Raw genomic sequence first — 27284 nt, 5'->3', positions numbered from 1 at the left:
TTCCATTGTCAATTAAAAATGTTAGTTTTCAATCTGTGAAAAAGTCACATATTTTCTATATCGCTGGAAATGTTTACAGCCATTTTATGGATTATGTATTAGCAGATAAGCAAATTTTGACTATATTACATCATGCTTAATTTATATAATGGAACTGTCTGAAAATGTTCATTGCTAAAAGTTAAAAGGAGGGCTTCTGAAATTAAGAAACCAACAGTACAGAGTCTGGTCAGACTGCACCAATGTCTTGCTGTTCTAACTCTTTATTATCTGCAATATTATTGTCACTAGCATTTAAAAGATTAACCTTTCAGATGCTGAATTTCTGTAATGGAAATGCCTTGCTTTTGAATTTGGAACAAACCAGTCAAAACAGGAAGTTCAATATCAAAATTCAAAAACTGAGCTACAGTATAGAGCCTGGTCAGACTGCACAGAAATGCAGGCTGGCCCTTGTCTACACTTGTAGCAAAAGCTAACTAATTACTTTCAGTTTCAGTGGGTAGATGGTAAAAAAGAATACATACATTGTGTGAATTTGGACATGTCATGATTCCTTGAGCATCACATTCTTCATAACTATCTGTATTACTACAGGTATGGCACTGCAGGGGCAAGGCTGGAAAATGGAAAAACATTATCATTTGTCATTCTGTCAACTCCTTCCATTTTGTATCTGTGAAACAGACTTGTTCTTTTATAAGTTTTGAGAATTTTACTGTTTGTTTTTCTAGCTATTACACTATTTTAATAAATATTTTGTCAAATGTTGGAGGTCAATCAATTAAATCGGCTTTCCTTGATAACTAACCAGTTATTACCAATTTTTTCACAAGCAGCCAAACACTTATTTGACAAGGTTTCAGAAACAGTGGTGAGAGACAAATGACTATAAGACTCAATGTCTGAGATCAGTTGCCATGGAGAAATAATGCCTCAGCTGAGGATCCCTGGATTATTAATACCATGCTCCCCTTATTGAGTGTAGCTGGCAGACCAAGAAGTTTACAATAAATTAAGTTTGGTCAATCTGCTTGAAACATTTTAAAATCATACTACATTCAGTGTATCTTTTTCCATCATTAAATTAGAGTCACAATTAAAGTTTTCATAGGCATATACATGTTACTTTAGCCAATGCATCATTTGAAATTCATACAAATATTATGTTATATTACATTGAAAAGACTGATTTAGTATTTACACTTCATGTCAACCAAAGTGATGACAGAAAATCCAAACAACACAAAACAAAGAATAAGAAATTTGTTACCTCTACATTTGTGGCTAGCTAATTCAAGGACGCCATATATGGTGATTTTTATAGATTCTTTGATACCATCGTCCAGCAAGATTAGATGACTTTCAACACAGCTAAATGACTGATACAAACTAAGACAGAGTTTGTTCAAATGTGGATGTAAAGGTACTGGACGCTTGTGCATGCATTCTTTCTTTGGGGTACTCTTTGTTCCTAAAAAACATACTCTTGAATAAAAACTGCCAACGCAGATATACATTAAATGGAAAAGAAAACAATCATGCATTAATGGATAGATTCAATGGTTTCTTAAAACAAAATACAGATAATGAAACAAAGAATTACTGATTTAGTCATATATTTATATGCATGAATAGCGCTAATGTGCCTTTTTTGTGCATCAAAATCTACAGAAGCCCTTGGACTTATTAAATACCACTTTAAATGCAACCTTATGCTTATGTGAATACACGAAAAAGGTGCATTAGCTCTCTATTACAATAGGCCCAATGCTATGGAGACATTTGCTTTGGGTTTAGTATATCCAGTATATTATCAGGCCACCATGCATCCTGTACAAGTGCTATTCTGTTCTCAAAAAGTAAACCAAGAATTTTAGGCACTAACACAATCTAAATAATTTATGGTAAAATGTGTCTAGCTTTAGTAATAAAAGTTTTTTTCAATCTGGCACCATTGACCTCAGCAAAATCTACAGAACTAAACACACATATCTTTGTTATCTTTTTTGGTTGGGTTTAAAGTTGCACTAACATAGCATATGTCATTTGGCCACTTTGTAGCTTTACTGGTGGAGGAAGACCTCAGGAGCCCTTTGGTGCATTTTCTTTCTTCAATGCTTTTAAACAGTAAATTAAAAGAATGTGCAATATTTACCGTTTGTTATATAGGCTGTTGATGGGATATAAAAGTGAAATATAGCTGTCTCAGATCTACACAATTCTCAGCTTTTAGTGGTTCATGCCACTGTGACCTTTGACATACTGACCTCAAAATTAATTGGGATCATCATGTAGTCCAACCAGCACACCAAATTTTAGTAAGGCTGTGCATGAAAGCTTACAATTAAAGACCATGGTGACCTTGACCTTTGACTTACTGATCTTAAAATCAATTGGGCTCATTTATTTTCCATGACTAGATCATAGGAGCATTCCCTAATTACTGGTCAGACAAGCTTTAGGACATGATGACCTTTACCTTTGACCTAATGACTTTCAAATTAATAGGGGTCATCTACTGGCCATGAGAAATGTACCTATCAAGTTACAATGTCCATAAACCATGGCTCATTCCTTTCATAAGTTAGAGATTGGCAAAGGAAGAGGTGACATACATACATATTGACTTGATATCAGCATGCTCCTATTTTTTAAAAGGAGGTATTAAAAATCGAATGTCTATATCCTTTACTCACACTTTGAAGAAAATGATTGGAGAAATGTTAAAAACATGAGTATAGATCTACTGTAAATAATTTCTTGCTTTTTCTACAGACTGTTATCAAAAGATCAAATGATTAAAAACAGCACTTTCATAATTACCTGTTAACTGTGAACTTATTCTGGACCTCTTTAATGACTTTGTAAATTCAAACAGGGTCTTTCAAATAGAAATATTTGAAAGACCCTGATTCAAAAGACTTTGATCAATGACTAAGCAGCAAAGTTAGCTGATTTTTGTACCTTCAGCTGAATAACTTATTCTTTTACAGTTGTTTGTTTAGATTAAAATCAACATTTTCCTATTTACCTGAGCTGGAAGATTCTGATGCCGACTTTGATGCTTTTTTACTACTAGCTGACCCTGATGCCGACTTTGATGCTTTTTTACTACCAGCTGACCCTGATGCCGACTTTGATGCTTTTTTACTACCAGCTGATCCTGATGCCGACTTTGATGCTTTTTTACTACCAGCTGACCCTGATGCCGACTTTGATGCTTTTTTACTACCAGCTGACCCTGATGCCGACTTTGATGCTTTTTTACTACCAGCTGACCCTGATGCCGACTTTGATGCTTTTTTACTACCAGCTGACCTTGATGCCGATTTTGATGTTCCTTCAGTGTCAGAAGACATATCTGAAGTTTCATCAGAACTTTCACTGTAATCCTCATCTTCACCTTCCATATCACTTACCTCACCAACCGGGCTGAACAAGAATTTGAAATATTTATTATCCCACCATGGTTCATCCAAGTATGCAATATTCTCACAGTTATTTTCTTGGCCATTACAAATGGATTTCTCCTGAGAGCCCGCACTTGATTTAGCTGATTTGTCCTTGGAGCTCACTTTAGAATTCTGTTTGGAATTCTGTTTTGATTTATTTTCAGATTTTTTGGAATTCTGTTTGGATTTATTTTCAGATTTTTTGGAATTCTGTTTGGATTTATTTTCAGATTTTTTGGAATTCTGTTCGGAATTATTTTGAGATTTTTTGGATTTCGCTTTCGAACTTTTTTGAGAAGTGGCACTTTCTGAGATAGAACTTTCCATGTCATCTTCCTCAGAGCTATTATCCTCCTCCTTATCACCACTTTCATCATCTATTATTATGAACGTTGGACCATCATACACCATCAATGCCAAAGCTGTAGGAAATGTATATTATCTCTATGAATACAATTATATTTAGCTAAATTAACTCATCATTCAAACTGTACTGAACTTGATCAAAATTATACAGTCAAAATAATATTGTACTATTCAATGACTTATCTTTTATGGTAGCTTATATAATTAAGGTTAACTTTAATAGTAAAAAAATATCTAAAAATGAATAACCCTTTCAAACTTATAACAATGTATCAAAATCTTTAAAATTTATCTTCAGATGGCTAAAGCTTAAGAGTTCCCTTACAATAGTAAAAGGTTTAAAGTTATCTCAAATTGCTTAAAGTTTTAACATTTAACTATAAAATGTTAAAAGCTTTTAGAGTTATGTTAATACAATTAAAGCTATCAGAGTTACTTTACAATGGTTAAAGCTTTAAAATTCATTAAAAAATGATTAAAGCTTTAAGAGTTATGTTTAAATAATTAAAGCTTTAAAATTTATCTTACAATGGTTAAAGCTTAAAAATTCATTATTTAATGGTTAAAGCTTTAAGTGTTACATGTATGTTTAAATGATTAAAGCTTTATAAGTTAACCTACAATGGTTTAAACTTTATAAGTTATCATAAATGGTTAAAGCTTTAAAATTCACCATTTAATGATTAAGCTTTAAGAGCTATGTTTAGATGTTAAAAGTTCTAAAAGTTATCTAACAATGGTTAAAGCTTTAAAATTCATCATTTAATTGTTAAAGCTTTAAGAGTTATGTTTAGATGGTTAAAGCTTTAAGAGTTATTAATTAAGATGGTTAATAATTTAAACATCTTAATTTAAGAGTGATCTTAAATTGGTTAAAGTTTTGAAAGTTATTATAAAAAATTAAGGTATAAAGGTTTGTACCAGTATCTGTGAAGTCATTAAGACAACTGTTTATTTTAGCCATACAGACTCGTTCTACTCGCTGCGACAGTGATTTCATCTTTTTCCAAATTTCACCAGCATGTTCTTTACTACAGTGCTCTGTTCTTTGTTTGACACATTTCTCTACCTCAAGTGCATCTCTGGAACAAAAAAATAACAAACTCTGTGTAAGAGTAAGTAATTATTAATTGACCTATGACCCCCAAAGTCTGTCTATCTCATTAGTTACAATAGTTATTTAATTTGTGTACAGAGTGAAAGAGAATAATGATACAATTTTGACCCCAGGGCTTTTATTTGATCAAACTTGGTAGACAACCACTAGTAGATGTTTCATATTAAATATCTAAGTTTTAGCTCTTTGGATTTTTTAAAAGAAGATTTTTTGTTTGTTTTTACTATATACATATAAGGAAAATAATGACCCGCTGGGTGGGGCGAATTTTCACCTCCGGGCTTTTTTATAAACAAACTTGGTAAACAAGATGTTTCATGCTAAATATCAAAGCTCTAGGACTTTGGGGTTTTTCAAAAAGAAGTTATTTTAAGGTTTTTCTTTTAGTTGGCATGGCAACCTGATTTCCGTATGGAATTCAATTTTTTGTACAATTTCAAAGGTGACCACCCTTAAACATTCCTGTAAAGTTTGGATGAAAATGGTTCAGCAGTTTAAGAGGAGATGTTGTTTAAAGTAAAAATTTATGGACGGACGCCGGCCGGACACTAGATGAAAAGCTTAAACTAAATAAATCACCCGACATCATGAGCCTATTATGAAGTCGCTGGAAATCATGTGGTAATAATGATAAGTGTGTATGAAGATGTTTACCAATGACCATTTAAACCTTAAAAAAAACCTGAATAATCAAAATATGAAATAAAGAAAAGAAAAACCTGCAAAACATATCATCATCTGATGCCTTCAGAAGTCTGTCCATACATTTCTGTGCTTCACATACATCACATTTGACCTCTGGACAATTATCTTTGACCCTTGACATGATTCTGTTCTTCATTTTCATGACAACATCTTTGTCTGCCTGATCACAATAGTAACTATGTCTTTCTATACAAGCTGACATAAATGGTATTTTCCTGAAATATGAAAACAGAATTAATCAATGAATAATAAATCTTAAATCTTCAGTTGGATATTGTTTTAATAAGAATCAGGACAAAGAGGTGAACACTGCTGCCTTCCAAATTATCTTCACAAATAACAGAATCTAGCATCTTCAACCATTGAAATAGTTGATATATACAAGATACTTGTCTGTGATGTTTGAGCGAATACTGAATATTATATACCTCACTAGTGAATATTGAATACTACATTAAATCAGTTGTATATGTGAGCCAGAGCTGCCTTTTATAAAAAGTCATAAGACTGATATAACTCTTGAGACCAAATCTGGGCCACCTAAAAAGAAAATGTCCTAACTTCTGACTCCTATGTTTTGACTCTTTTTTTACTTTCAGAGAAGCAAATTGCAGATGAACATTGACAAATTGGCTAGGGGCATCATATACTTTAACTTTTGTCAATCAAGTGAATAAATTCAAAGACAAAAAGATAAAACTGTTTATGGAAACGGTCTTAAATTAGTCCTAAATTTGGTGTTATGTCCTAGAATGTAGGATACACTTAGGACTTTTTATGAACTCCAGACCAGATATCCTGTCCTGTTTTCTAAGGGTGAGATAAGTCAAATACTCAATTTAGTATTTTAATCATTCATTAGAAATTAAATTACTTACGGACAAGTTTTTTTGAAGTCAGGATTATCACAGGTGAGGTCATTGTAGACTTCGTACATGCATTGAGATGCCAGGTTAACACTACACCTGCGGGTCTCCTTTCCTTCAATAGTACACTGCATGCTTGGTTCAGGATCAGGTGGTGGGGTACATTTATTATGCACTATATTTTTCACACTCATGAATGTGCTTTCAATGCTATGTTTAACTGGTGCCTTGCAGCCAAATGTATTGCTTGCAACACATACTGCTTGCAACTGTGATTGTCTGAAAATATCACAAAATACAGCACATATTGTAAAACCATATTGTATTAAACATTTGTATGGATTGCATTTCAAACAATTTATTTCTCCACTTCTCATGTGGTCTCTTTATTTTCTTTAAAACTTGTATGTAAAATTTAAGACATACCACTGATTAGTACAACATGAATTACATGTATGTTGTTCTTTATTTCTATTCCTTTATATTGATAAATTTAAACTGCAATGGACTTATTTTTCCATCTTAAGAGAAACTGAAATGGTATTTTTTTATTCTTAGTAACATGTATATTTGTCTGTAGACTAATAAGGTTCTTACCCCTTGAGTCATCCCCTTAAAGGTTTAATTTTGAAGTACAAAAATAGTAATTATTTACCTCCATGCAATTTCCAAAGAGTATTAGCCAAAGAAATAAACTTTGAGCTAAAGGTGACTCTCTGTTGAATGTTCAATAAGCATTAAACATACAGTAACCTGAGACAATAATGATAGGGTGAGGTACATTTGTAGTCCTAATAAGGGCTGTTGTTCAAAAACAAAACAAACCTTGAGGGGGCGGGATTTATAAGAGGGGGTGGGGGAGAAATATGATATAAATCGGATAGTATTTCTCTTAAAGCTTATTGTTTGACTCTGTTGTATTACAGTTTTAAGAAAGCTTTTATAGAAACAAAATATCAAATTCTAACACTATCGGAATTTTTTCTATATAGACAAAGAAGGCCGGAAGCGTGCATTATTCTACAACAATGCACTCGCTGTTCTTATTATCTCCCTGTGTATTTTCACATTGAAGGCGCCATTTTGTTTAAAAAATCTGATAAATTAAAACAATTTTTTTCGAATTTTGTTGTGAAAACTATCTAGAATGAAAGAAAATGGTCTAACTAAGAAAATTAATCCGAACACCAATATCTTTAATTCAGTCGTTAACGCTGTACAGACGTTTAAAGTGTTGTTTACGTGACGTCACAATGTAGCGCCAAACAGCACGTGCAAAACAATCAAATCAAGTTCGCTATTTAATGTCGCAAACTAGTTTAGTTTTACATTTATTTCACTTTTAATAATTTGTATTTCGCTTGGAAAATTATAAACTGAAATAAATAAACAAACAAAATTGTATCAACGTTTTCAAAATTCGTTATTTTCAAAATGTTTCTACAAACGGTAGATTTAACAGTTTTTTTTCAACCCACTGGAACGGCCTCTAAAGAACGTTTCTATTGGAAACTCTGAGGCGAAAACAAATTCAACATCCAAACATAAAGTCCAACGTTATAATAAAAATTATATTTTTTCTTGACGTATTAGAATGGAAATAGATATCAATTCTTCGTGCATTATTGTATAATAATGCACGTTTTTCGTTCAAATGCTTTGTAATTAATCACTCAGGCATATCGGCCTTCGTGATTATATTACTACGCATTTGAACTCAAACCGTGCATTATTCTACAACAATGCACTCAGAATTGATATCTATTTCCTAAATATACTTACGAGCACATGGAATACATAAATCCAGTTTTCTCAGCTTCAAGAAGAGAGTGTACCATGTCCAGTACACACATCATTGCCTGGTCTTTGTTACAGTCTTGCGGCATTGGATCCTTACTACAGAAGCCCATGGTGTTTATAAGTCCTTCAAGTCTTTCCATCACCTCACCAAGCTTCTTTTTGGGCTTGTCTGGACAGGCTTTAATCAGTTCTGTAATCTCCTCAAACATTGCTTCTCCCCTGTTCATTACATTCATAAAATATATACTATGAAAAGAACTGAAGGCAACCTAAGTTTTACTTAGCATTTAAACTTTCTAAATTTCAGGTAGCCTCAAAGCTATTGTAAATTTAGCCAGCTGTCAAACTAAATGACATGAACTTATATAGAAACTTTTTACCTTTAAATTTTGGTCATCATTTTAAGACACTAAACCTATATTTTTGATAATGGCTGATTTAAATAAACAAGAGGGCCATGATGGCCCTGGGGTCGCTCACCTGTACATAGGCCCCCAGGGTGGGCCAGTTTAAACCAAAGGGCTTTTATTTGAACAAACTTGGAAGACACCCATTAGAAGATGTTTCATGATGTTAAGTTTTTACTATACACAAATAATGAAAAACAATGACTTTTGCCCCCCCTCCCCCTGGCAGGGCCAATTTTAACCCAAGGGCTTTTATTTGAACAAACTTGGTAGACACCCATTAGAACATGTTTCATGCTAAATATCTTAGCTCTAGCTCTTTATGTTCTTTAAAAGAAGATTTTTAAGTTTTTAATTACTATATGCAATATAGGGAAAATCAATGACCCCCTAGGGCGGGGCCAATTTTGACCCAAGGGCTTTTATTTGAACAAACTTGGTAAACATCCATTAGAACATGTTTCATGCTAAATATCTTAGCTCTAGCTCTTTGGGTTCTTTAATAGAAGATTTTTAAGTTTTTACTCTATTTATATAGGGAAAATCAATGACCCCTGGGGCGGGGCCAATTTTGACCCCAGGGCTTTTATTTGAACAAACTTGGTAGACATCCATTAGAACATGTTTCATGCCAAATATCTAAGCTCTAGCTCTTTGGGTTTTTTAGAAGAAGATTTTTTTAAGTTTTTACTATATGCATATAGGGAAAATCAATGACCCCCTGGGGCGGGGCCAATTTTGACCCCAGGGCTTTTATTTGAACAATCTTGGTAGACACTCATTAGAAGATGTTTCATGCTAAATATCTTAGGTCTAGCTCTTTGGGTTCTTTAAAAGAAGATTTTTTTAAGTTTTTACTATATGCATATAGGGAAAATCAAAGACCCCCTGGGGCGGGGCCAATTTTGACCCCAGGGCTTTTATTTGAACAAACTTGGTAGACAACCATTAGAAGATGTTTCATGCTAAATATCTTAGCTCTAGCTCTTTGGGTTCTTTAAAAGAAATTTTTTTAAGTTTATACTATATGCATATAGGGAAAATCAATGACCCCCTGGGGCGGGGCCAATTTTGACCCCAGGGCTTTTATTTGAACAAACTTGGTAGACATCCATTAGAACATGTTTCATGCCAAATATCTAAGCTCTAGCTCTTTGGGTTTTTTAGAAGAAGATTTTTTTTTAAGTTTTTACTATATGCATATAGGGAAAATCAATGACCCCCTGGGGCGGGGCCAATTTTGACCCTAGGGCTTTGATTTGAACAATCTTGGTAGACACTCATTAGAAGATGTTTCATGCTTAATATCTTAGGTCTAGCTATTTGGGTTCTTTAAAAGAAGATTTTTTTAAGTTTTTACTATATGCATATAGGGAAAATCAATGACCCCCTGGGCTGGTCCAATTTTGAGCCTAGGACTTTAAGTTGAACAAACTTGGTAGACATCCACTAGAAAGATGTTTCATGCCAAATATCTAAGCTTTAGCTTTTTTGGTTTTTTTACGAGAAGATTCTTTAAGTTTTTCCTTTTGGTTCACCAGAATTTAGCATGGAATGGAATTCTTTGAACAACTTTGTTAAGGCTTCACACAAGGAACATCCCTGTGAAGTTTCATTATGATCTGCCTTATGGTTTCAGAGGAGATGTCGTTTGAAAAGTGTGAACGGACAACGGACGACAGACGACGGAAGACAGACGACGGAGGAAGAGTGATCCTAATAGCTCACCCTGAGCATATGCTCAGGTGAGCTAAAAATACAGGTATGAAAAACCATTAAAAGCTATGATTTATGTTTAATCATGTTAAATTGCCTTTATATACATGACTGTTTATATACTCAGAAACAACTGGTTTTTGAAAAAACAAATCACAAACTGGTTGTGCTGAAGTTCTTTTAACACTAGTTATCAGCTATGAAATTTGGATTAAATATAGATAGTGAATTTCCTATCCTACTAGTAAAAAGACAGGCTGACATACACTTGTGTGCAGTCAAATTAAAGGCTACACTGTTGGCTACTTAATTTTTAGCACCCAGATAAAAAAAAAAAACACTTACATGATCTACAATGTCTCATTCAAAGCAAGGCATGTCCAATTTACAAATCAAGCATTATTTAGTAAAAATAAAACTTAAAACATTATAATTAAGTGAACTTACTTTTGGCACATGCTTTCTCTATTAGAGATAGGGAAGAAAGATATGAGGGCAACTTTCTTCAGCAAGGAATGTATATTCATCCAAATCATCTCATGATCTCTGCATTTCTCTGTGTTTTAAAAACAAGCAGAAAAAAACATGGTATTATAGTTTTCAACACAAACTAAAATAAATTAGTATAAACTAATAACCAAACTAAAACAATGACTCTTGTTGATAACTTTTAAAATGTTTGAATAATGGGCTACATTAAAGTTTTTGCACAATGATGGCGATGCCACACCAATCATAAGAGCTTGACCTTTTTCTTCTAAACAGACAAGCTAAAATAATAAAATACAGAGTATATGTATATACCTTCAGGACACTGCGGGCAACATTCACCTTCTACCATAATTGGATCATCACATTGTGGTCGGTAGCATGAAACTCTCGAACAATCTAAAATCAGACATGGCAGATCATGTGATTAAAATTTACATAAAATAATAGCAATGTAAACATATGTTTTGTCATGCCAACTCCTTAATGTGTAATAAATGTCTTTGTGACATTCAACACATTATTTGTACCACTTTGTGAAAATATCTTTATCTTCTCGGAGTTTTCAATGTCCTTGAATTACATGTCAAAATATATCAGGGAGAAACTAACAGTTAAAAAAAGGTTGTGACAAATCCAAGGAGCATACAAATGATCAAATAGTTTGTTAGAAATGTTAACTACCTGGGGGACATTGTGGACAACATTTCCCTTTTGGCGTAAACCATTCCGTTTTGTTACATCCTTTTGGCATGGCACACTTCACTGCTCTACAATCCACTGCTGTAACAACATGTAAAACTAACGGTGATTGGCAATAAAACAAGCAAATTCGTTGAATTTATATCCCCGCCGAGTACTGGTTATTATTAACACAACAACTGAAGACATAAGGCTTTATTTATATATTAATCATGGCATAAACAGTAATAATCTTTGAACTTGATAAATATTCAGGGCAATAACAGAGCCATAACTTTGTGTTAAATAGTAAAATCTGGAAATGCCAATGAGATGTATGCATACTACATAACTAATCAAGGGCCATAAATCTGAGTTATAAGTATCTGACTGGAACAAGGTGACTATATGCATATCTCCTCTTAGTATCCCATAAAGTTTCATTGAATTCCAGCCAGTAGTAGCAGAGAAGTAGCGAGGAAACAAATATTTTTCTATATGGATACTGCATAACTAATCAAGGGCCATAACTCTGAGTTAAAGTGTCTGACCGGAACAAGCCGACGATATGCGCATCTCCTCTAGGTATTGAAGGTTCCCATAAAGTTTCGTTAAATTCCAGCCAGTAGTTGCAGAGAACTACTCCGGAAAGGATTTTTACTCAATATGCATATTACATAACTAATCAAGGGCCATAACTCTGAGTTAAAGGGTCAAACAGGAACAAGCCGACGATATGCGCATCTCCTCTTGATATTGATGATTCCCATAAAGTTTCGTTGAATTCCAGCCAGAAGTTGCAGAGAACTACTCCGGAAACGATTTTTACTCCATATGCATAATGCATAACTAACAAGCAAATTAGTTGAATTTATATCCCCCGCCGAGTACTGGTTATTATTAACACAACAACTGAAGACATCAGGCTATATTTATATATTAATCATGGCATAAACAGTAATATTCTTTGAACTTGATAAATATTCAGGGCAATAACAGAGCCATAACTTTGTGTTAAATAGTAAAATCTGGAAATGCCAATGAGATGTATGCATACTACATAACTAATCAAAGGCCATAAATCTGAGTTATAAGTATCTGACTGGAACAAGGCGACTATATGCATATCTCCTCTTAGTATCCCATAAAGTTTCATTGAATTCCAGCCAGTAGTAGCAGAGAAGTAGCGAGGAAACAAATATTTTCTATATGGATACTGCATAACTAATCAAGGGCCATAACTCTAAGTTAAAGTGTCTGACCGGAACAAGCCGACGATATGCGCATCTCCTCTTGGTATTGAAGGTTCCCATAAAGTTTCGTTGAATTCCAGCCAGTAGTTGCAGAGAAGTAGTGCGGAAACGATTTTTACTCTATATGCATATTACATAACTAATCAAGGGCCATAACTCTGAGTTAAAGGGTCTGACCAGAACAAGCCGAGGATATGCGCATCTCCTCTTGATATTGATGATTCTCATAAAGTTTCGTTGAATTACAGCCAGTAGTTGCAGAGAACTACTCTGGAAACGATTTTTACTCCATATGCATATTGCATAACTAATCAAGGGCCATAACTCTGAGTTAAAGTGTCTGACCCAAACAAGCCGACGATATGCGCATCTCCTCTTGGTATTGAAGGTTCCTATAAAGTTTCGTTGAATTCCAGCCAGTAGTTGCAAAGTAGTAGCGCGGAAACGATTTTTACTCCATATGTATACTGCATAACTAATCAAGGGCCATTTCTCTGAGTTAAAGTGTCTGACCGGAACAAGCCGATGATATGCGCATCTCCTCTTGATATTGATGATTCCCATAAAGTTTCGTTGAATTCCAGCCAGTAGTTGCAGAGAACTACTCCGGAAACGATTTTTACTCTATATGCATACTACATAACTAATCAAGGGCCATAACTCTGAGTTAAAGGGTCAAACCGGAACAAGCCGACGATATGCACATCTCCTCTTGATATTGATGATTCCCATAAAGTTTCGTTGAATTCCAGCCAGTAGTTGCAGAGAACTACTCCGGAAACGAAATTCGGACGGACGGATGGACGGACGGACGGACAGACAACGCCAAAACTATATCCCCCTCCCGATTCCATCGGCGGGGGATAATTACTTAAAGTGGATGTGTAAACATGCTACTTCTGCACATATGTACTTATTTTGTCTTCAATTTAGAATTCTTATCACCCATCATGCCATATTTTCTTAAACTTCTTTATAAATTAAATATTACCAATTCAAATAATACATGTAATAACTTGGAATGAACTATGTTTTGTAAATTTTAGCAATTCCAAAAGCAACAGAGTAAATAACTACAGTGATACAAGTAAACAAAGGCAACCCAAGGGAAATACCACACATGGCCTTTATAGAAGTGGGGTTTTATTTGGAGGTTACTTTGTAATATAATGTTAATTTCAAGCATGTTTAAAGGAAATTCAAAAAAGCATACCATCATCATCATCCTCCTTTGGACAAAAGTCATTGTAGAAGTTATCAAAGATATGGTACTGTACATTCAGGACCCCTTGGTACCAGGCAGGTATGTCCTCGCTAGATAAATCACTCCTACAACAGTTACATTATACATTTATATTATTTTATATTAAAAGAAGTATTTTCTTAACATAACAGTTACAAGTGAGTGCAAATTACAGGAACATTGTTATTGCTTACTTTTAATGTTTTTTATGCCGAAATTAACTCATTTTTTCTTAACATTTCCACAGTCTATCCACCTTATCAGCTTTCCTGGATAACTAACCAGTAACTATCAATTTCTCCACAAGTGACCAGATATTAATCTCACATGATTTCTGAATCAGAGCTAACAGAGGTTAAAGGACCAATGTTAGACTCAATGTATGAGATCAACTGTCACACAAAATTTGTCTTGCACTTCGATTGAACAAACCACCCTTGGATAACTAATCCTGTGCTTTCCAAATTTCGACAAACTGGCAGAATTTCTTGTTTGCTTTTGTACTAATATTTTTCATCTTGGTGGCTGTGATTTTGATCTTTTTGTTATTATTAGCTTGTATTATTTTTCCATTTAATTTGCATTTCTTTTTATTTGGTTGAGTTTAAAGTAATGTAACCAACCAAAAATAAAGATATGAGATGACTTTCCAGCTATAGTGGTTGAGGCAGACCTCAGGAGCCCCTTTTTGTATCAATTCAGGCTCTAGCAGGCACCCAAGTAGAACCGCTGACTTGTTCCATAAGTCAGCTGGATATCTTTCCCAAATAAATAAATTCAAATTTTCTGGCAGAATTCAAAACCACAACAGTGAGGACGATAGGCTAATGACAAAATCAAAAACTGATCGATGAAAAAAGCCGACTTGTTTTACTGAATAAAAATACAAAACAATGTTGACTTTGATAAATTACCTCATGCATTGAGTGAAACTGTGTAACGAATCACATACACTCCATGTTTCATTCATTTTTTCATCTAACGTCTCTATACAGGTGTTTAATCCTTTGTTTTCTAACTCGATTATGTCTTCAGGAACAATATCGCAGCTTTCATTATCAACATTCTCAGGGTTCTCAGTGTTTGTGTTTTCTTCGTCTTCATTCTTGTTGGCATTGTTCATCTGTAGATAAGTCATTATGTGGTTACGAGCTACGATCTTCAGTGATATCGGACAGTATGACAATTGAGCACTGATACATTCTTTTACCTCCGTGGCATTCCTGTGAAACATTATAATAACAGTTGTACTAAGATAGACAGCAGCAAACAAGATAAATATGATAATCTGTGTAAATTTTAATAAAATATTGATTGTAATTCACTTTGCATTGCTGTAAAACAGATTTTAATTAACATGGTTTAATATGAGCTAATAAATGCAACGTCAATCACATATGTCGTGTAAAATTCTAAAATCAAAGTAATAGTTTGACAGAAATTGGTAAAAATAAAATCTGGACAAGGGGTAATCCCTTAGATCCAATAAAAACAACAATGTAATATAAAAAAAACAGGCTTGGTTTGATTTGGTCTGTTCATGAGAGATAATGGAAAAAGCAACATCTTTCATGGCCCCTAGTATTAGCTTAAGCGATATTTGTCAACTGTTATGTCCTTGAATCAATGACCCCGAAGGACCAGAAAAATATAACAACACTGAAGTGAAGTAAGGGGCAAGTTTTTACAACTGCTCATGACTTGGTACATGCTGTTATGAACATCATATTAATTATGAAAAGATAAAACCAATTTATACATATCTTCTGGTTTACAGTATTCAAGCATTTACCAATTCAAAAGAATGCACACTCATAAGAAGGTCAATATTAGAGAAAATCCACAAAAGTTTGTAATTGCTAAATTAGATTTTTTTGTAGTTGTGCTTTTAAAAGTAATGACATGACAAGTCTGATAAATCATCATGACTGTCTCCACAAGCATAAAATGTCATAATGAAAACTATATAAGCTCCTCCATGTATTCTCTATTTTCCCGGTATTTGCTTACCTGCAAGTTTCCTCATGAGTCTGTTTCAAGCATCTTTCAAACATGACATCACAGCCTCCACGAGCTTTACATGTGAGGTTCACTGTAACAGAAATTACCATGGAGTCAATACACTTGCACATTGTATATCTAACAAAAGCAATACAAATGGGATATATGCCAAATGCAAATTTGTTTGAGGAAACCAAAATAATTTTAAAGGGACTCCACTGAGGGTTTTGACATAAACATTTTTTATGACATTTGTGTACCATTTGATAATACTCTTGACCAATAACTTGTAAGCAAATTTTTTATCATTCCTTAATCATATGTTTCTAGAATAATAATTTTTATGGTGTAACACTTTTCACTCAAATCAGGCAAAGAACTGCATAAAAAATGATATTTAATTTAATTCCAAGTATATCTCTTTATCATCCTTTGCAGATTTCTTCATTTTAAGTGCTTTACTTGATGTATGTAAGAATTTTAAATTTGAGCCGACACACTACAAAACCAACATAGTGGGTTTGCGACCAGCATGGATCCAGACCAGCCTGCGCATCCGCGCAGTCTGATCAGGATCCATGCTGTTCGCTTACCAACTCTATTACAAGTAGATAAACTGATAGCAAACAGCATGGATCCTGATCAGACTGCGCGGATGCGCAGGCTGGTCTGGATCCATTGCTGGTCGTAAACCTGCTATGTTGGTTTTGTCATGACACGGCTCATTTCATGTTTTAGGCTTTTTCACCTTAGTGGAGCTCCTTTAAGCAGATTTAAATATGCCTTATACCTATTGCTTCAGGAATGTTCATATCTTCCATTCTCACTTCCACCTCCCTCTTAGTTCTATCATCTCCTTCTGGTTCTTTGTCATCATCTTTTTGATCATCATTCCCATCATCCCCTTCTCCCATGTCCCCATGGTTACACCAAGATGGCTGCTCACATTCTTCAGTAGCAGTTAACCTCAGGTATGTCAATTGATCAAGAATAGCTTCCTCATCATCTCCATCACAGCCTATAGAAAACTTTATCACACATTCCATACTTTCACGACGTTTTCTGTAAAACGTAAAAATTACACAATGTCATATTAGATTTCACTCAATAAATCACATAAATTAAAACTTAGTTAAAACTTCGTAAATAATTCAATGCTACTCTTTGACATCATTTAGAAAACTTATGTAAAGTAAAAAAGAAAGGCGATACATGTACTACAACTTTTCACCTTTTACTAGCAGAGGAAGTACTCAAGATGGGTAGAACCTTAAGTAAGCTTGATCATTCCATTTATATAAGAAAACAATGTTCCTGCTGGGATTTCAACCTACAACTATAATTTGAAGTCAATGGCCTTCAAATAATCAGTCATTCGAGCAAAAGTGCAAGCCCTCTCACCTTCCACACCAACCCTGCCTCTATCCCCTACACATACAAAGCCTATATAAAAGTAGAAATAAATTCACAATAAACTTACTGACAAACATCACCCCTTGGTGAATATTGGGCCATGAACTCTCCAAACTTAGTAACACATTGCCGAGCACCTTCCACTGAGCAGCTTCCTTCAGGGACTGTGAAAATATCAACAAATTAAGTGATTTAATGACAAATATCTGTTAGGTTTGGTATTTAATTTTGCACTTCAATATAAATCCATGCAAATTAATCCCAAGATACATGTACATGCGTATCTATAATGGTGAAAGGCTCATTTTAAAAAAGGAAACTTTAAAGAAAAATAATTATATAGGTGGTATTTCATGTCTGAATTTTATAAAACCACAGTTCATGGCATATCCAAATGGAAATTTACTTTTTCTAAAAACAAATTAACTTACTTTTAGGTTCAAAGGGGCAGTATTCTTCCTTCAAAGAAGAGAAGTAAGGGAGAGCACCATTCAGAAAATCTTTAGCTGGTTGTGGGCAGGTTTCACCAAGTTCATCTGTGTACACATTTTTCAAGCCTTCAATGTGTTCATCACTAAAAACAAGAAGAATGAAAATCTTATCTGCTGTAACAAGAATTTTCAAAATGTAAATGTAAATCACATTGTCTTCTCAAGACTGTCACTTACTTTTTGAGAACAAGCAAACCTTTTGGTTCATTATCTTTTTTATGAAAATTTGAAAAGTGTTTTTTATGTCTTTCTCCTGCAGAATTGTAATGAATTTATTGATGGCATGTTTAAATTTTGTGAAGACTCTAGTTTTCATATTTATAACCATGATTAACAAAGTTGTTTATAACTATGTTTTATATAAGACAAACTGATTTGACTGTTGCAAACTTATCATTATCATTAATTTCAAATTCATAAAAATTACTAGTGTTAACCCTTTACCTCATATATACACTAAAACAATGCACTTTTGACCCCCTACCCCCTTTGAGGCCTCAAATAGTGAAAAAACGGCTTAGGGGTTTGAAGGGGGCAGCTGCCCCCCTCTTTGCCAAGAAGATTTTGAACTTGTGAGAAGCTAAAAATGACTCCAGGTCGATCATATTTAAAGGTAATGTGTAACCAACGCTGAAAAGCCTTTGACTCTATCTCAATCCATTGAGAAGTTGCAGCACTTTGAAATGGAAAAATCAATGCGAAATAGTGATTTTTGGCAATTTTGATATGTCCCCTCATTGCCATGGTAACAAGAAATTTAAGATTGAGCATACTGTTACAAAAGCTATGGTCAGTAACATTGTCAAGTAGGCTCACGTTTACAATTTTGAAAAGTTAACGATGAAAACAACAATACCGTTAACCGTCAGTGTACCTCATGTACTATGCAATATAGATTGAGATATGTACCAAAGCTGATGTCAGTTCTTATTTACATAAAAAGATGCAGGTCAGATAGCAGCAGTAACCTTTTACAAATGTTTGTTCGGACTGCACGTATTGTGTGGGTGACCTATTTGTTTCTTGAACATAGATATAATCATTAACATGAAGAATTCAAGAATATGGCATTCGATAGAAACATTCGTAACGTTTTGTAACGATCGTTAAACGTGTAATTGTGCGAGGTTGCTGAATATGTGAGCCAATTTGAAGTTATAATTGAAACATTACAATGAAACAAATTTTCAAAAATTTGACAGTAGGGTTAATTAAACCATTAACATTTTACACAAATGCTCATTTATGGTAATAAATTGATGTAATGGATTAACAAATAGGTCAAAATTAAAATGTAATATGAATTGAAAATGTAGAAAATTCAACAAAAGCTGTGGATAGGACAGTGTACTTTACTTTTCTCTGACAGTACTTGATAGTAAAACAAGAACCTGGATAATGTATAATTTCTTAAGTTTAAATTGGCCATCATTCAGTCAAAATTCATGTTAGATTTATGGACCTTGTACAGTGACCTCCTGTAATGCTCTAAAATTAGTGTATGACGTTTCAACCAATTCCCTTCTTTAGTTTTGGAGAAACAAACTTGCAAGAAAAAACTTATCCAAAGTATGATGGTGACAGCAATACTGACAAAGACGCTTATGCTGGTGTGAATACAACAGACATCCTATTCTATGAATAGTCAATCTAAAAATTCTCAAAACACACACAGACAATTGTTATCACTTTTGTACAGATTTTGTGTCAGGATACTTCCAAAATGCATCATCAGGGTAGTAGTTTAAACACTACTTTATAATGAATACAAAGTTTGCTTACTTGCAGTAACTGGCATACAAATCAGTGCTCCAGTGTATTCCAAGAACAGATGACGTCTGATACCAGAATGATGCTGTTACACGCAAAACTTTATCTACATTACAACCTGTCAAATCTGAAAATGTAATCATGATTTCTGTGTATGCATTTCAAGTATGTATGTAATCTATTTGTTTACAAAAAATATTTGAAAAACAGGTGTATCTCAATGTTTATGTAAGGCTTATAAACTGAAGAAAGTAGAACTGAATGTGGAATTATTCAACAGAAAAGAAGCAAAATGTAAACAAAGTAGTATTGTGACTTCCATACAAAATACTAAATCACTGTAACAGTACCAATTGCAAAAAGCAATAGGAACAAAATATAGTTCAGGCAATAAGCCAATAAGTTACTTGTAATAAACTATAATAGGACAATGAAAATAAAAAGCTTTCATAAAGAAATAAAAATTAAAGCATTTCTGAGGCATAATGGGCCTTAAAGCCCTAAGTACATCAAATCTATAAATACCTATAGGCACAATCTCTAGTTTGTCATCATCTTCTTCGTCCATGTCTTCCATCCACCCACAATTTCTTTCCCAGAAGTTCCCAAAAAATTCTTTATGTTGTGAATTAATTAGATCAACAAGGTAAGGGACATCCTTGTCTTCTATACATTTGTGATAAGATAATTGAGCCATGCACATTGCCTTGTTGAATGTATCCATGGTTTCCAAACCATGTCTCAGACCATGGATCATCTTCACAAAACACACGGATACAGATGTTGTAACATCTTCCAACATTAAGCTGACATCTATACCGCATTCTTTGGAAGGGTCGTAACTTCTTATAAACAATTCCATTTCATATTGTACAAGAGTAACGTCCTCTGAATATTTGCATGCCTCAAGTTTCTTCTTAATGCATGGTAAATTTGAACTTTCAAATTCTTGACAGAAGTCTGCGCCTCTTGCTGGAAGAGTGAAACATTCTTCGATGGCCCCATCAGGGTCACACTCAGGTGTAGGCTTACATTCATGTCGTAATATACATTTATCACCTAGCAGTCGGTCTATAATAATTTTAACACGTGTAGCATCTCTTGGAATGTTATCTTCTGGACATGTTGCTGTTGTTCGCTTAACACATCTTAGAGCATCTTCAGCCATTCTAGAAAGATCACAATAATACATGTTGTCTCCTTAGTACAATAACAGGTTAACTCCTATTTAATTTTAAAAGAAGTTAACATGTTACTGCCCTAAGGTGACAGTTTGGCCGCATGGCCAAGTGGTTAACATGTCAGACTAGTAATCTCATAATTGCTTGCCATATGGGTTCAAACCCTGTCAGGAACAAGCTATTGTTTCTTTGAGCAAGAAACTTTACAGTCATTGCTCAGTGCTGGTTGGTTCAAGGAACGCATTTGAAAATGTATCTATATGCTTTTAGCTTCCTACACAATCAAACTTAAAATAAATTCTGTAAAAACTAAATAATGTTAAAATCAGTACATTGTTGTCTTTTTGAAACTTTGACACTAAAGATCAAATATACATTAACATGTACATTGTAGTTCCCATTAACTGACAAACTCTAATACTGGAATTTAAACTATAAAGATCAAAATATATATTTACATGAAGTTCACACTGACTGACAAACACTAAAATTCTGGAATTTTAACTAAAGATCAAATATACATTTACAAGAAGTTCACACTTACTGACAAACTTTATCAAACATGTTGTCCCTTTGAGCTACTAAAACTGCAGCAGAAAATTCATTTGTATTCAGACATAAGGCAGTGGCTAGTGAATCACAAGTACCATCTGGATCCTCATATGGTAAACATTCTTCTTCTTCTTCTCCATCCTCGGGCATGCATATTCTTCCTACTACTATACTCAGGTACTCTAGCGAGGCTTCCATGTTCTCTTTAAGTTCTTCAGGGATGTCTCTAGACATATCCATCTCCTCGATGGACATCTCAATCTTTTCATGTAACCTGCAAAAAGTAAAATTTATTTCTCATTTTATTATTAATTATTAGCTAATTATTAGTAAGATATCCTAAAACAAAGTAGAACTTATTTATATTTTTACCGTTTTTATTATCATTATCTGATATCAAAATAAAATATTCTAGAAAAAAAATGAGTTTTTTTCATGCGTTAAAGGTGATAAAAATCAAGAGTACAGTATCCATGCTGTTTGCTATCAGTTTCTCTACTTGTAATAGGGTTTGTAAGCGAGCAGCATGGATCCTGATCAGACTGCGCGGATGCGCAGAATGGTCTGGATTCATGCTGGTCGCAAACCCATTATGTTGGTTTTGTCATGACGCTGCTCATCTGACTTTTCATAGGTACACATAGAACTCAAGATTGCATCCAACACAAAATACTATCTATACAGTTATAGCTACAACTGATATAATCAAGGAAACAAGATTTCTCACTTACCTACAAATCTTTTCCTTGTTTACATAACGACTTTCCAGTAGCGCATTAATTGCAAAGAATACTTCAAGACCAGGTTTGACATCTTCATAGTCCATCTTTTCTGCATCATCTTTATCACAGAAGGTGTCCTGTTTTGAAGTCAAGAAATTTATAGAATACTTGATACTTTCAAATCTTCCTTTCAACTCTTCCATCTGATCCTTTAATCTCTCATCTAGATACATCTTTACTTCATCAATTCTTTCTCTCATTTCATCATGGTCTTCATCAATATCCACTGACATCCCATTCATTTCCATGAAAGCTTTAAATTTCTTTTCTGTCACCTGCAGTCTCCTAATAATCCTCTGCTTTTCTGACCCACCCATTGCTTCTTTAATTTCCTCTTTCAGTTTCATGACTTCAGTCTCCAGCTGATCAAAAATCTGTGTTGGCATGTCCTTATCTTCATCCCTCGATGGTTCACCTTCTAACATTTTAACCAGACCATGTGCATTTCCTCTGATTGTTTCTAGCATATAAGCAAGATTGTTACCACTTCTTTCTTTCTTGTCTTTGTCCTCCATTATTTTATTGTCATCCTCTCCTTTAAATTCAAAACCAAATTAAGTACCAAATAAGAACTAACAAAATTATATAAGACAGTTCAAGAGCAATCCTTTCAAATTATTGTGCTGACACTCTTATTTTAATGACATATATTTTTAAAAATCATTCTTAAAAAACATGTAATACAAACTGATTTAATGGCAGAAATTCAGGTTTTACCACTTTTTTAAAATAAATAATCTATTTTGCAGAAGATCGCAAGTGGCAAGGATTTTTTACATTCTGTATTCTAAATTTTAACCAGTAAAATGTTATAACAGTCTCTCAATCAATTAATAACAAACCTTGTTCTTCCCTCATTTCACATGCTTTCTGGCAAGCTTCTTCTGTTTCAAAGTTGTTTCCATTACCATCGCAACCACCGTAGATAAACTCTTCACAAGCCATTGATGTCCCGTTATAGAAGAAACGTCTAAACGCAGCTTTGCAACGTCCTACAACCTTTGGCTGTTCACAGACGGGAATCTTTATACAGCGTGCCATACATTCTTCCTTACTATCGAAATTGTTCTTGTTACCTTGGCAACCACCATAGATAAATCTCTCACAGTCCTCTGTTTCAGAGTTGAAAAACCATCGAGGCAATGCTCCGCGGCATGGCCCTGTTACTTTCTCCTGCTCACATGTTTCCAAATCTGGTCATGAGAAAAGTTTCAAAGTTATACAATACACACAGGTCCCTTCATAAATATATCAATAAGAAACATAAATGATTAACAAGGCCTCAGACTTATTAAATTCTTCGCCCTGCATGCAGGCTTGGGCTTTAAATGTGTCCTGCAGATGTTAATAATCAATGGTGCATTAACCATCTATTATTATCATTTTTGATATTAAAATCGCTTAAACTAACCTATGGACTGTTCAGCATTCAAAGAATGGCAAATTCATTGCATATATTCAGCAAGGTAAGTTTTTTTTATATTTCCATTCAACTTCATTAATCAATCAATCAATTACAAAACCAACAGTACAAATCAATGGACCTTTCCAGTGTATACATTCCTCTTCAAATTGACTGACTGTTTGTCCAATTCCTACACTGGAATAATACATAGTCATTAAAAAATGGAATGGTCCATTAATCTGACGAGGAAACCTACCGTCATTTTCAATGCTTTCATCATCTTCTTGTTCCATTTTGTCTTGATAATCATATTTCATGTTTACTTGTTGTCTCATATCTTTAACAAACTCCAAATACTCCCTCAATCTTTTGTTGCTTTCTGTACTTTCAAAACTACCCATACTATCCTTCTCATCAGACCTAGTATAATATATAAAAGTAAAACAATGTTTGCCATACGTTTGTATGTATGTTTAACTTTTACCCTTCTGGAATGTAAATAATTAGCATCTCACCAGTATAGAGCTGCCCAAAAGGGGAGAATTGTGTGTTAAAAATAACATAAATTACAATTCCTTTTTAAACATTTAGATAAGATAAAATAATGAAATCTCTCTACATTTCTAGAAAGGACTCAAAGGAATACAAGAAAAGAAAAAAAAATCATTATTCCTGAAGTCATATATTCTTCATGTATACGATTCATTTTGTTTATCATAAGTATATCTATCAATTATCAATGCTCTATACATGAACTATCATATATATCAAATAAGGAACTTTTACAATACGAACAGAAAACAACAAAAATCAACAATGAGGTAGACTCATGAAAATGTATCTAATACTTACGATGACTGGGAACCATACATATCCCTTTCTGCAGAATCACCAGAGTCCCTGCTATTTGAATCAGACTCTCTGTTTGGAGAGCCTAAGTCTATATAACTCCCAAGTGACATGCTTGAATCTGAATCTCCCATCTTGCCTTTATCATAATCCATGCTGGACCCATCTTTCATGTCGGGCCTATCTTCCATACTTGACCTATCTTCCATGCCGGACCTATCTTCCATGCCGGACCTATCTTCCATGCCGGGCCTATCTTCTTTGTCATGCCAATGTTCCCTATATTGTTCTTCACAGCTTACTGTATGTTGGAAGGCACAGGCCACGGTAGATTGTATCCAGCTGTAAATAGTGATTTAAAGATGTGCCTGGATGAAAGGGATTCATTCATTTCTAGCTGAAGGTTTTTCTTGTTCATGGGCAAAGGTAAGAAAGGGATTTATTATATAAATATAAATGAAATATAAAGAAATATTAATTAAATAAAATGCTTGGTTTCATTGTCTGTATTTTCACTGTAAAAATTTATTTTTCACTACAGTGAAAGATATTTTCTGTATTTTCAATGGTGTCTTGCCCAACTTCTTTCTTGTAAATTCAGACAATACACAAACTTTAAGCTGACACTTTCAAAATGTGATGTCAAGAAAGTGAAAAGTGTATATAATAAACAGAAAATTCAAGTTTTTTCTATAAATACAGGATTCATTTTCACATTGTGGAATGAAAATTGTTATATTTACTCGTGGCTACCACCACTCATGAAATATTTATTTTCATACCACTAAAGGAAAATAAATTCTGTATTTATAGAAGTTATAAATGTATATCTAGTAGTCTACAGAGGTATTGCAATACCAAAAAAACCTATTCAAGACTGTCATCACACAATTTACAAGCTTTTTATTGGTATATCAGGTTATTCTTTAATATGATCTTTAGTTTTATTTCACATAGGCTCTGTTTAAAATCATTCCAGTTTTAAATGGTGAAGGAAGGTACCAGATGCTCCACTGTGAATTATTTCTGGGCAATAATAGTAGGGGCCTATATAATACCATTCATATTCCAAATTTACATGAAACATAAAAGCAATACTTTTAAATATAACAAATACTTGTAATATTAAAACTGTGACTCTTTACCATTACTACTACCATTAGAAGAAAAGACAGGGTAAGTGTAAAAATTATTATATAAACCTAAAATTTCCCATATGTTAAATGGAGATTTTAATTTTTCAAAAATATTCTTTTTTAAATATAAAAAAAAATTCAATTAAATGAAGCGTTTACTTACTGGCATGATAAAACTGAACTCTGATCTCTGTAAAGAGGCATGACCAAGGCTGTAAACCCCTGATCTATACAATGCTCAGCCATTCCAAGATTACATGTATCTGGTTTACACGATGTAGCGATGGTCGTCTCAAATACATTGGTTATCAGGGAGAACAGGTTCCTGCTGCGATCATTGCAACTGTGAGTTGCCTCCCTTACACACTGCAGAGAGACACGGGCTTGACTGAAAAAATAGAAAATCATATAGATGAGATAGGGGTGAACAAGAGGTTTAGTTGTTTGCCTCTCAACCCAGGTGATGTGGACTATTTTTCTAGCTAAGCTGAAAGTGGTAAATACATTATTTTAACAATAATATGAAGAGTTAGTGATTTTCAAGGAGAATCATGCATTATATTGTATTGTTGTACTGTATATATGTATGCATCTACAGTTAAACAGATTACAGTAAATTCAGCATTCAATGATACTTAGAGGACCGCCAAATTTATAATGTTATATCCAAGAGGCAACCAATCTAAAAAATCAAGAGTCGGTTCACTGCAACAGCATCGTTATAAACGATACCGTTATAAGAGAAGTTTACTTAATCAAGAGTTTACAAAATTTTGAAAATATTGCATTCACAGGTTGTTATTAGGAAACAGCTTAAGGCCATAATAACTGTCTCAAGTGTATCTTGGGCCGCCTAAATACTAACAAACCACTATTTACTTTAAAAACAAAAACTGTCAAACTCAAAACTGACTGTCTCAGATAAATTATTGACGATCTGGCATCTAAATGAGTTTATGGGAAAAAAAAAGATTTACAAGTTCAAGACCTACCTGCATATGGCTAGAAGGGACCCATGCACCGCTATCTTAGCAAAGTCAATGATACATTGCCCTGCACGCTTTACATTTTCCCGGTCTTTATTACCTATATAAAAACAAGCTTATCTTACATAACTTGGTAAGAATGTTTCCATTTTAGATAAACTTTCTCATACAAGAGGGCCATGATGGCCCTGAGGTCGCTCACCTGTATTATAGCCCCCCCCCCCCCCCCCGGCCAATTTTTACCCAAGGGCTTTTATTTGTTTATTTGAACAGACTTGGTAGACACCCATAATAAGAAGATGTTTCATGCTAAACATCTAAGTTCTAGCTCATTGGGTTTTTTAAAAGAAGATTTTTTAAGTTTTTACTATACACATATAGTTAAAAACAATGACACCCCTGGGGCAGGGCCAGTTTTGACCCCCGGGCTTTTATTTGAACAAACTTTGTAGATATTTACTTAAAAATGTTTCATGTATAATATCTAAACTCAAGCTATTTGGGTTTTTTCAAAAAAGATTTTTTATATGCATATAGGGAAAATCTATGACCCCCTGGGGCAGGGCCAATTTTGACCTCAGGGCTTTTATTTGAACAAACTTGGTAGACACTCATTAGAA

At 34.0% G+C, this 27284-nt stretch overlaps 1 protein-coding gene across 1 annotated transcript in view; it reads right to left on the bottom strand.

The window, feature by feature from the left end:
• Window positions 1-27284, bottom strand: part of LOC132753459 (uncharacterized) — an 80144-nt gene that overhangs the window by 11796 nt on the left and 41064 nt on the right. The window contains exons 12-36 of the mRNA XM_060743941.1: window positions 26671-26764; window positions 25842-26066; window positions 24546-24884; window positions 23950-24113; window positions 23131-23481; window positions 22238-22823; window positions 21499-21780; window positions 20299-20942; window positions 19786-19900; window positions 17944-18086; window positions 17580-17676; window positions 16890-17161; window positions 16109-16190; window positions 15013-15321; window positions 14069-14184; window positions 11606-11704; window positions 11237-11320; window positions 10880-10988; window positions 8292-8528; window positions 6522-6788; window positions 5658-5858; window positions 4743-4903; window positions 3035-3877; window positions 1274-1474; window positions 528-619 (exon numbers count right to left, since the gene is read on the bottom strand). Coding sequence (XP_060599924.1) covers window positions 528-619; window positions 1274-1474; window positions 3035-3877; window positions 4743-4903; window positions 5658-5858; window positions 6522-6788; window positions 8292-8528; window positions 10880-10988; window positions 11237-11320; window positions 11606-11704; window positions 14069-14184; window positions 15013-15321; window positions 16109-16190; window positions 16890-17161; window positions 17580-17676; window positions 17944-18086; window positions 19786-19900; window positions 20299-20942; window positions 21499-21780; window positions 22238-22823; window positions 23131-23481; window positions 23950-24113; window positions 24546-24884; window positions 25842-26066; window positions 26671-26764 — 6113 coding nt within the window. The remainder of the gene's footprint in view (window positions 1-527; window positions 620-1273; window positions 1475-3034; window positions 3878-4742; window positions 4904-5657; window positions 5859-6521; window positions 6789-8291; window positions 8529-10879; window positions 10989-11236; window positions 11321-11605; window positions 11705-14068; window positions 14185-15012; window positions 15322-16108; window positions 16191-16889; window positions 17162-17579; window positions 17677-17943; window positions 18087-19785; window positions 19901-20298; window positions 20943-21498; window positions 21781-22237; window positions 22824-23130; window positions 23482-23949; window positions 24114-24545; window positions 24885-25841; window positions 26067-26670; window positions 26765-27284) is intronic.

This window comes from Ruditapes philippinarum, unplaced genomic scaffold (assembly GCF_026571515.1).
Source record: "Ruditapes philippinarum isolate M1 unplaced genomic scaffold, ASM2657151v2 ctg4252_1_1_1_1, whole genome shotgun sequence".
Classification (NCBI taxonomy): domain Eukaryota; kingdom Metazoa; phylum Mollusca; class Bivalvia; order Venerida; family Veneridae; genus Ruditapes; species Ruditapes philippinarum.
This window is presented reverse-complemented; position numbering and strand designations above follow the sequence as displayed.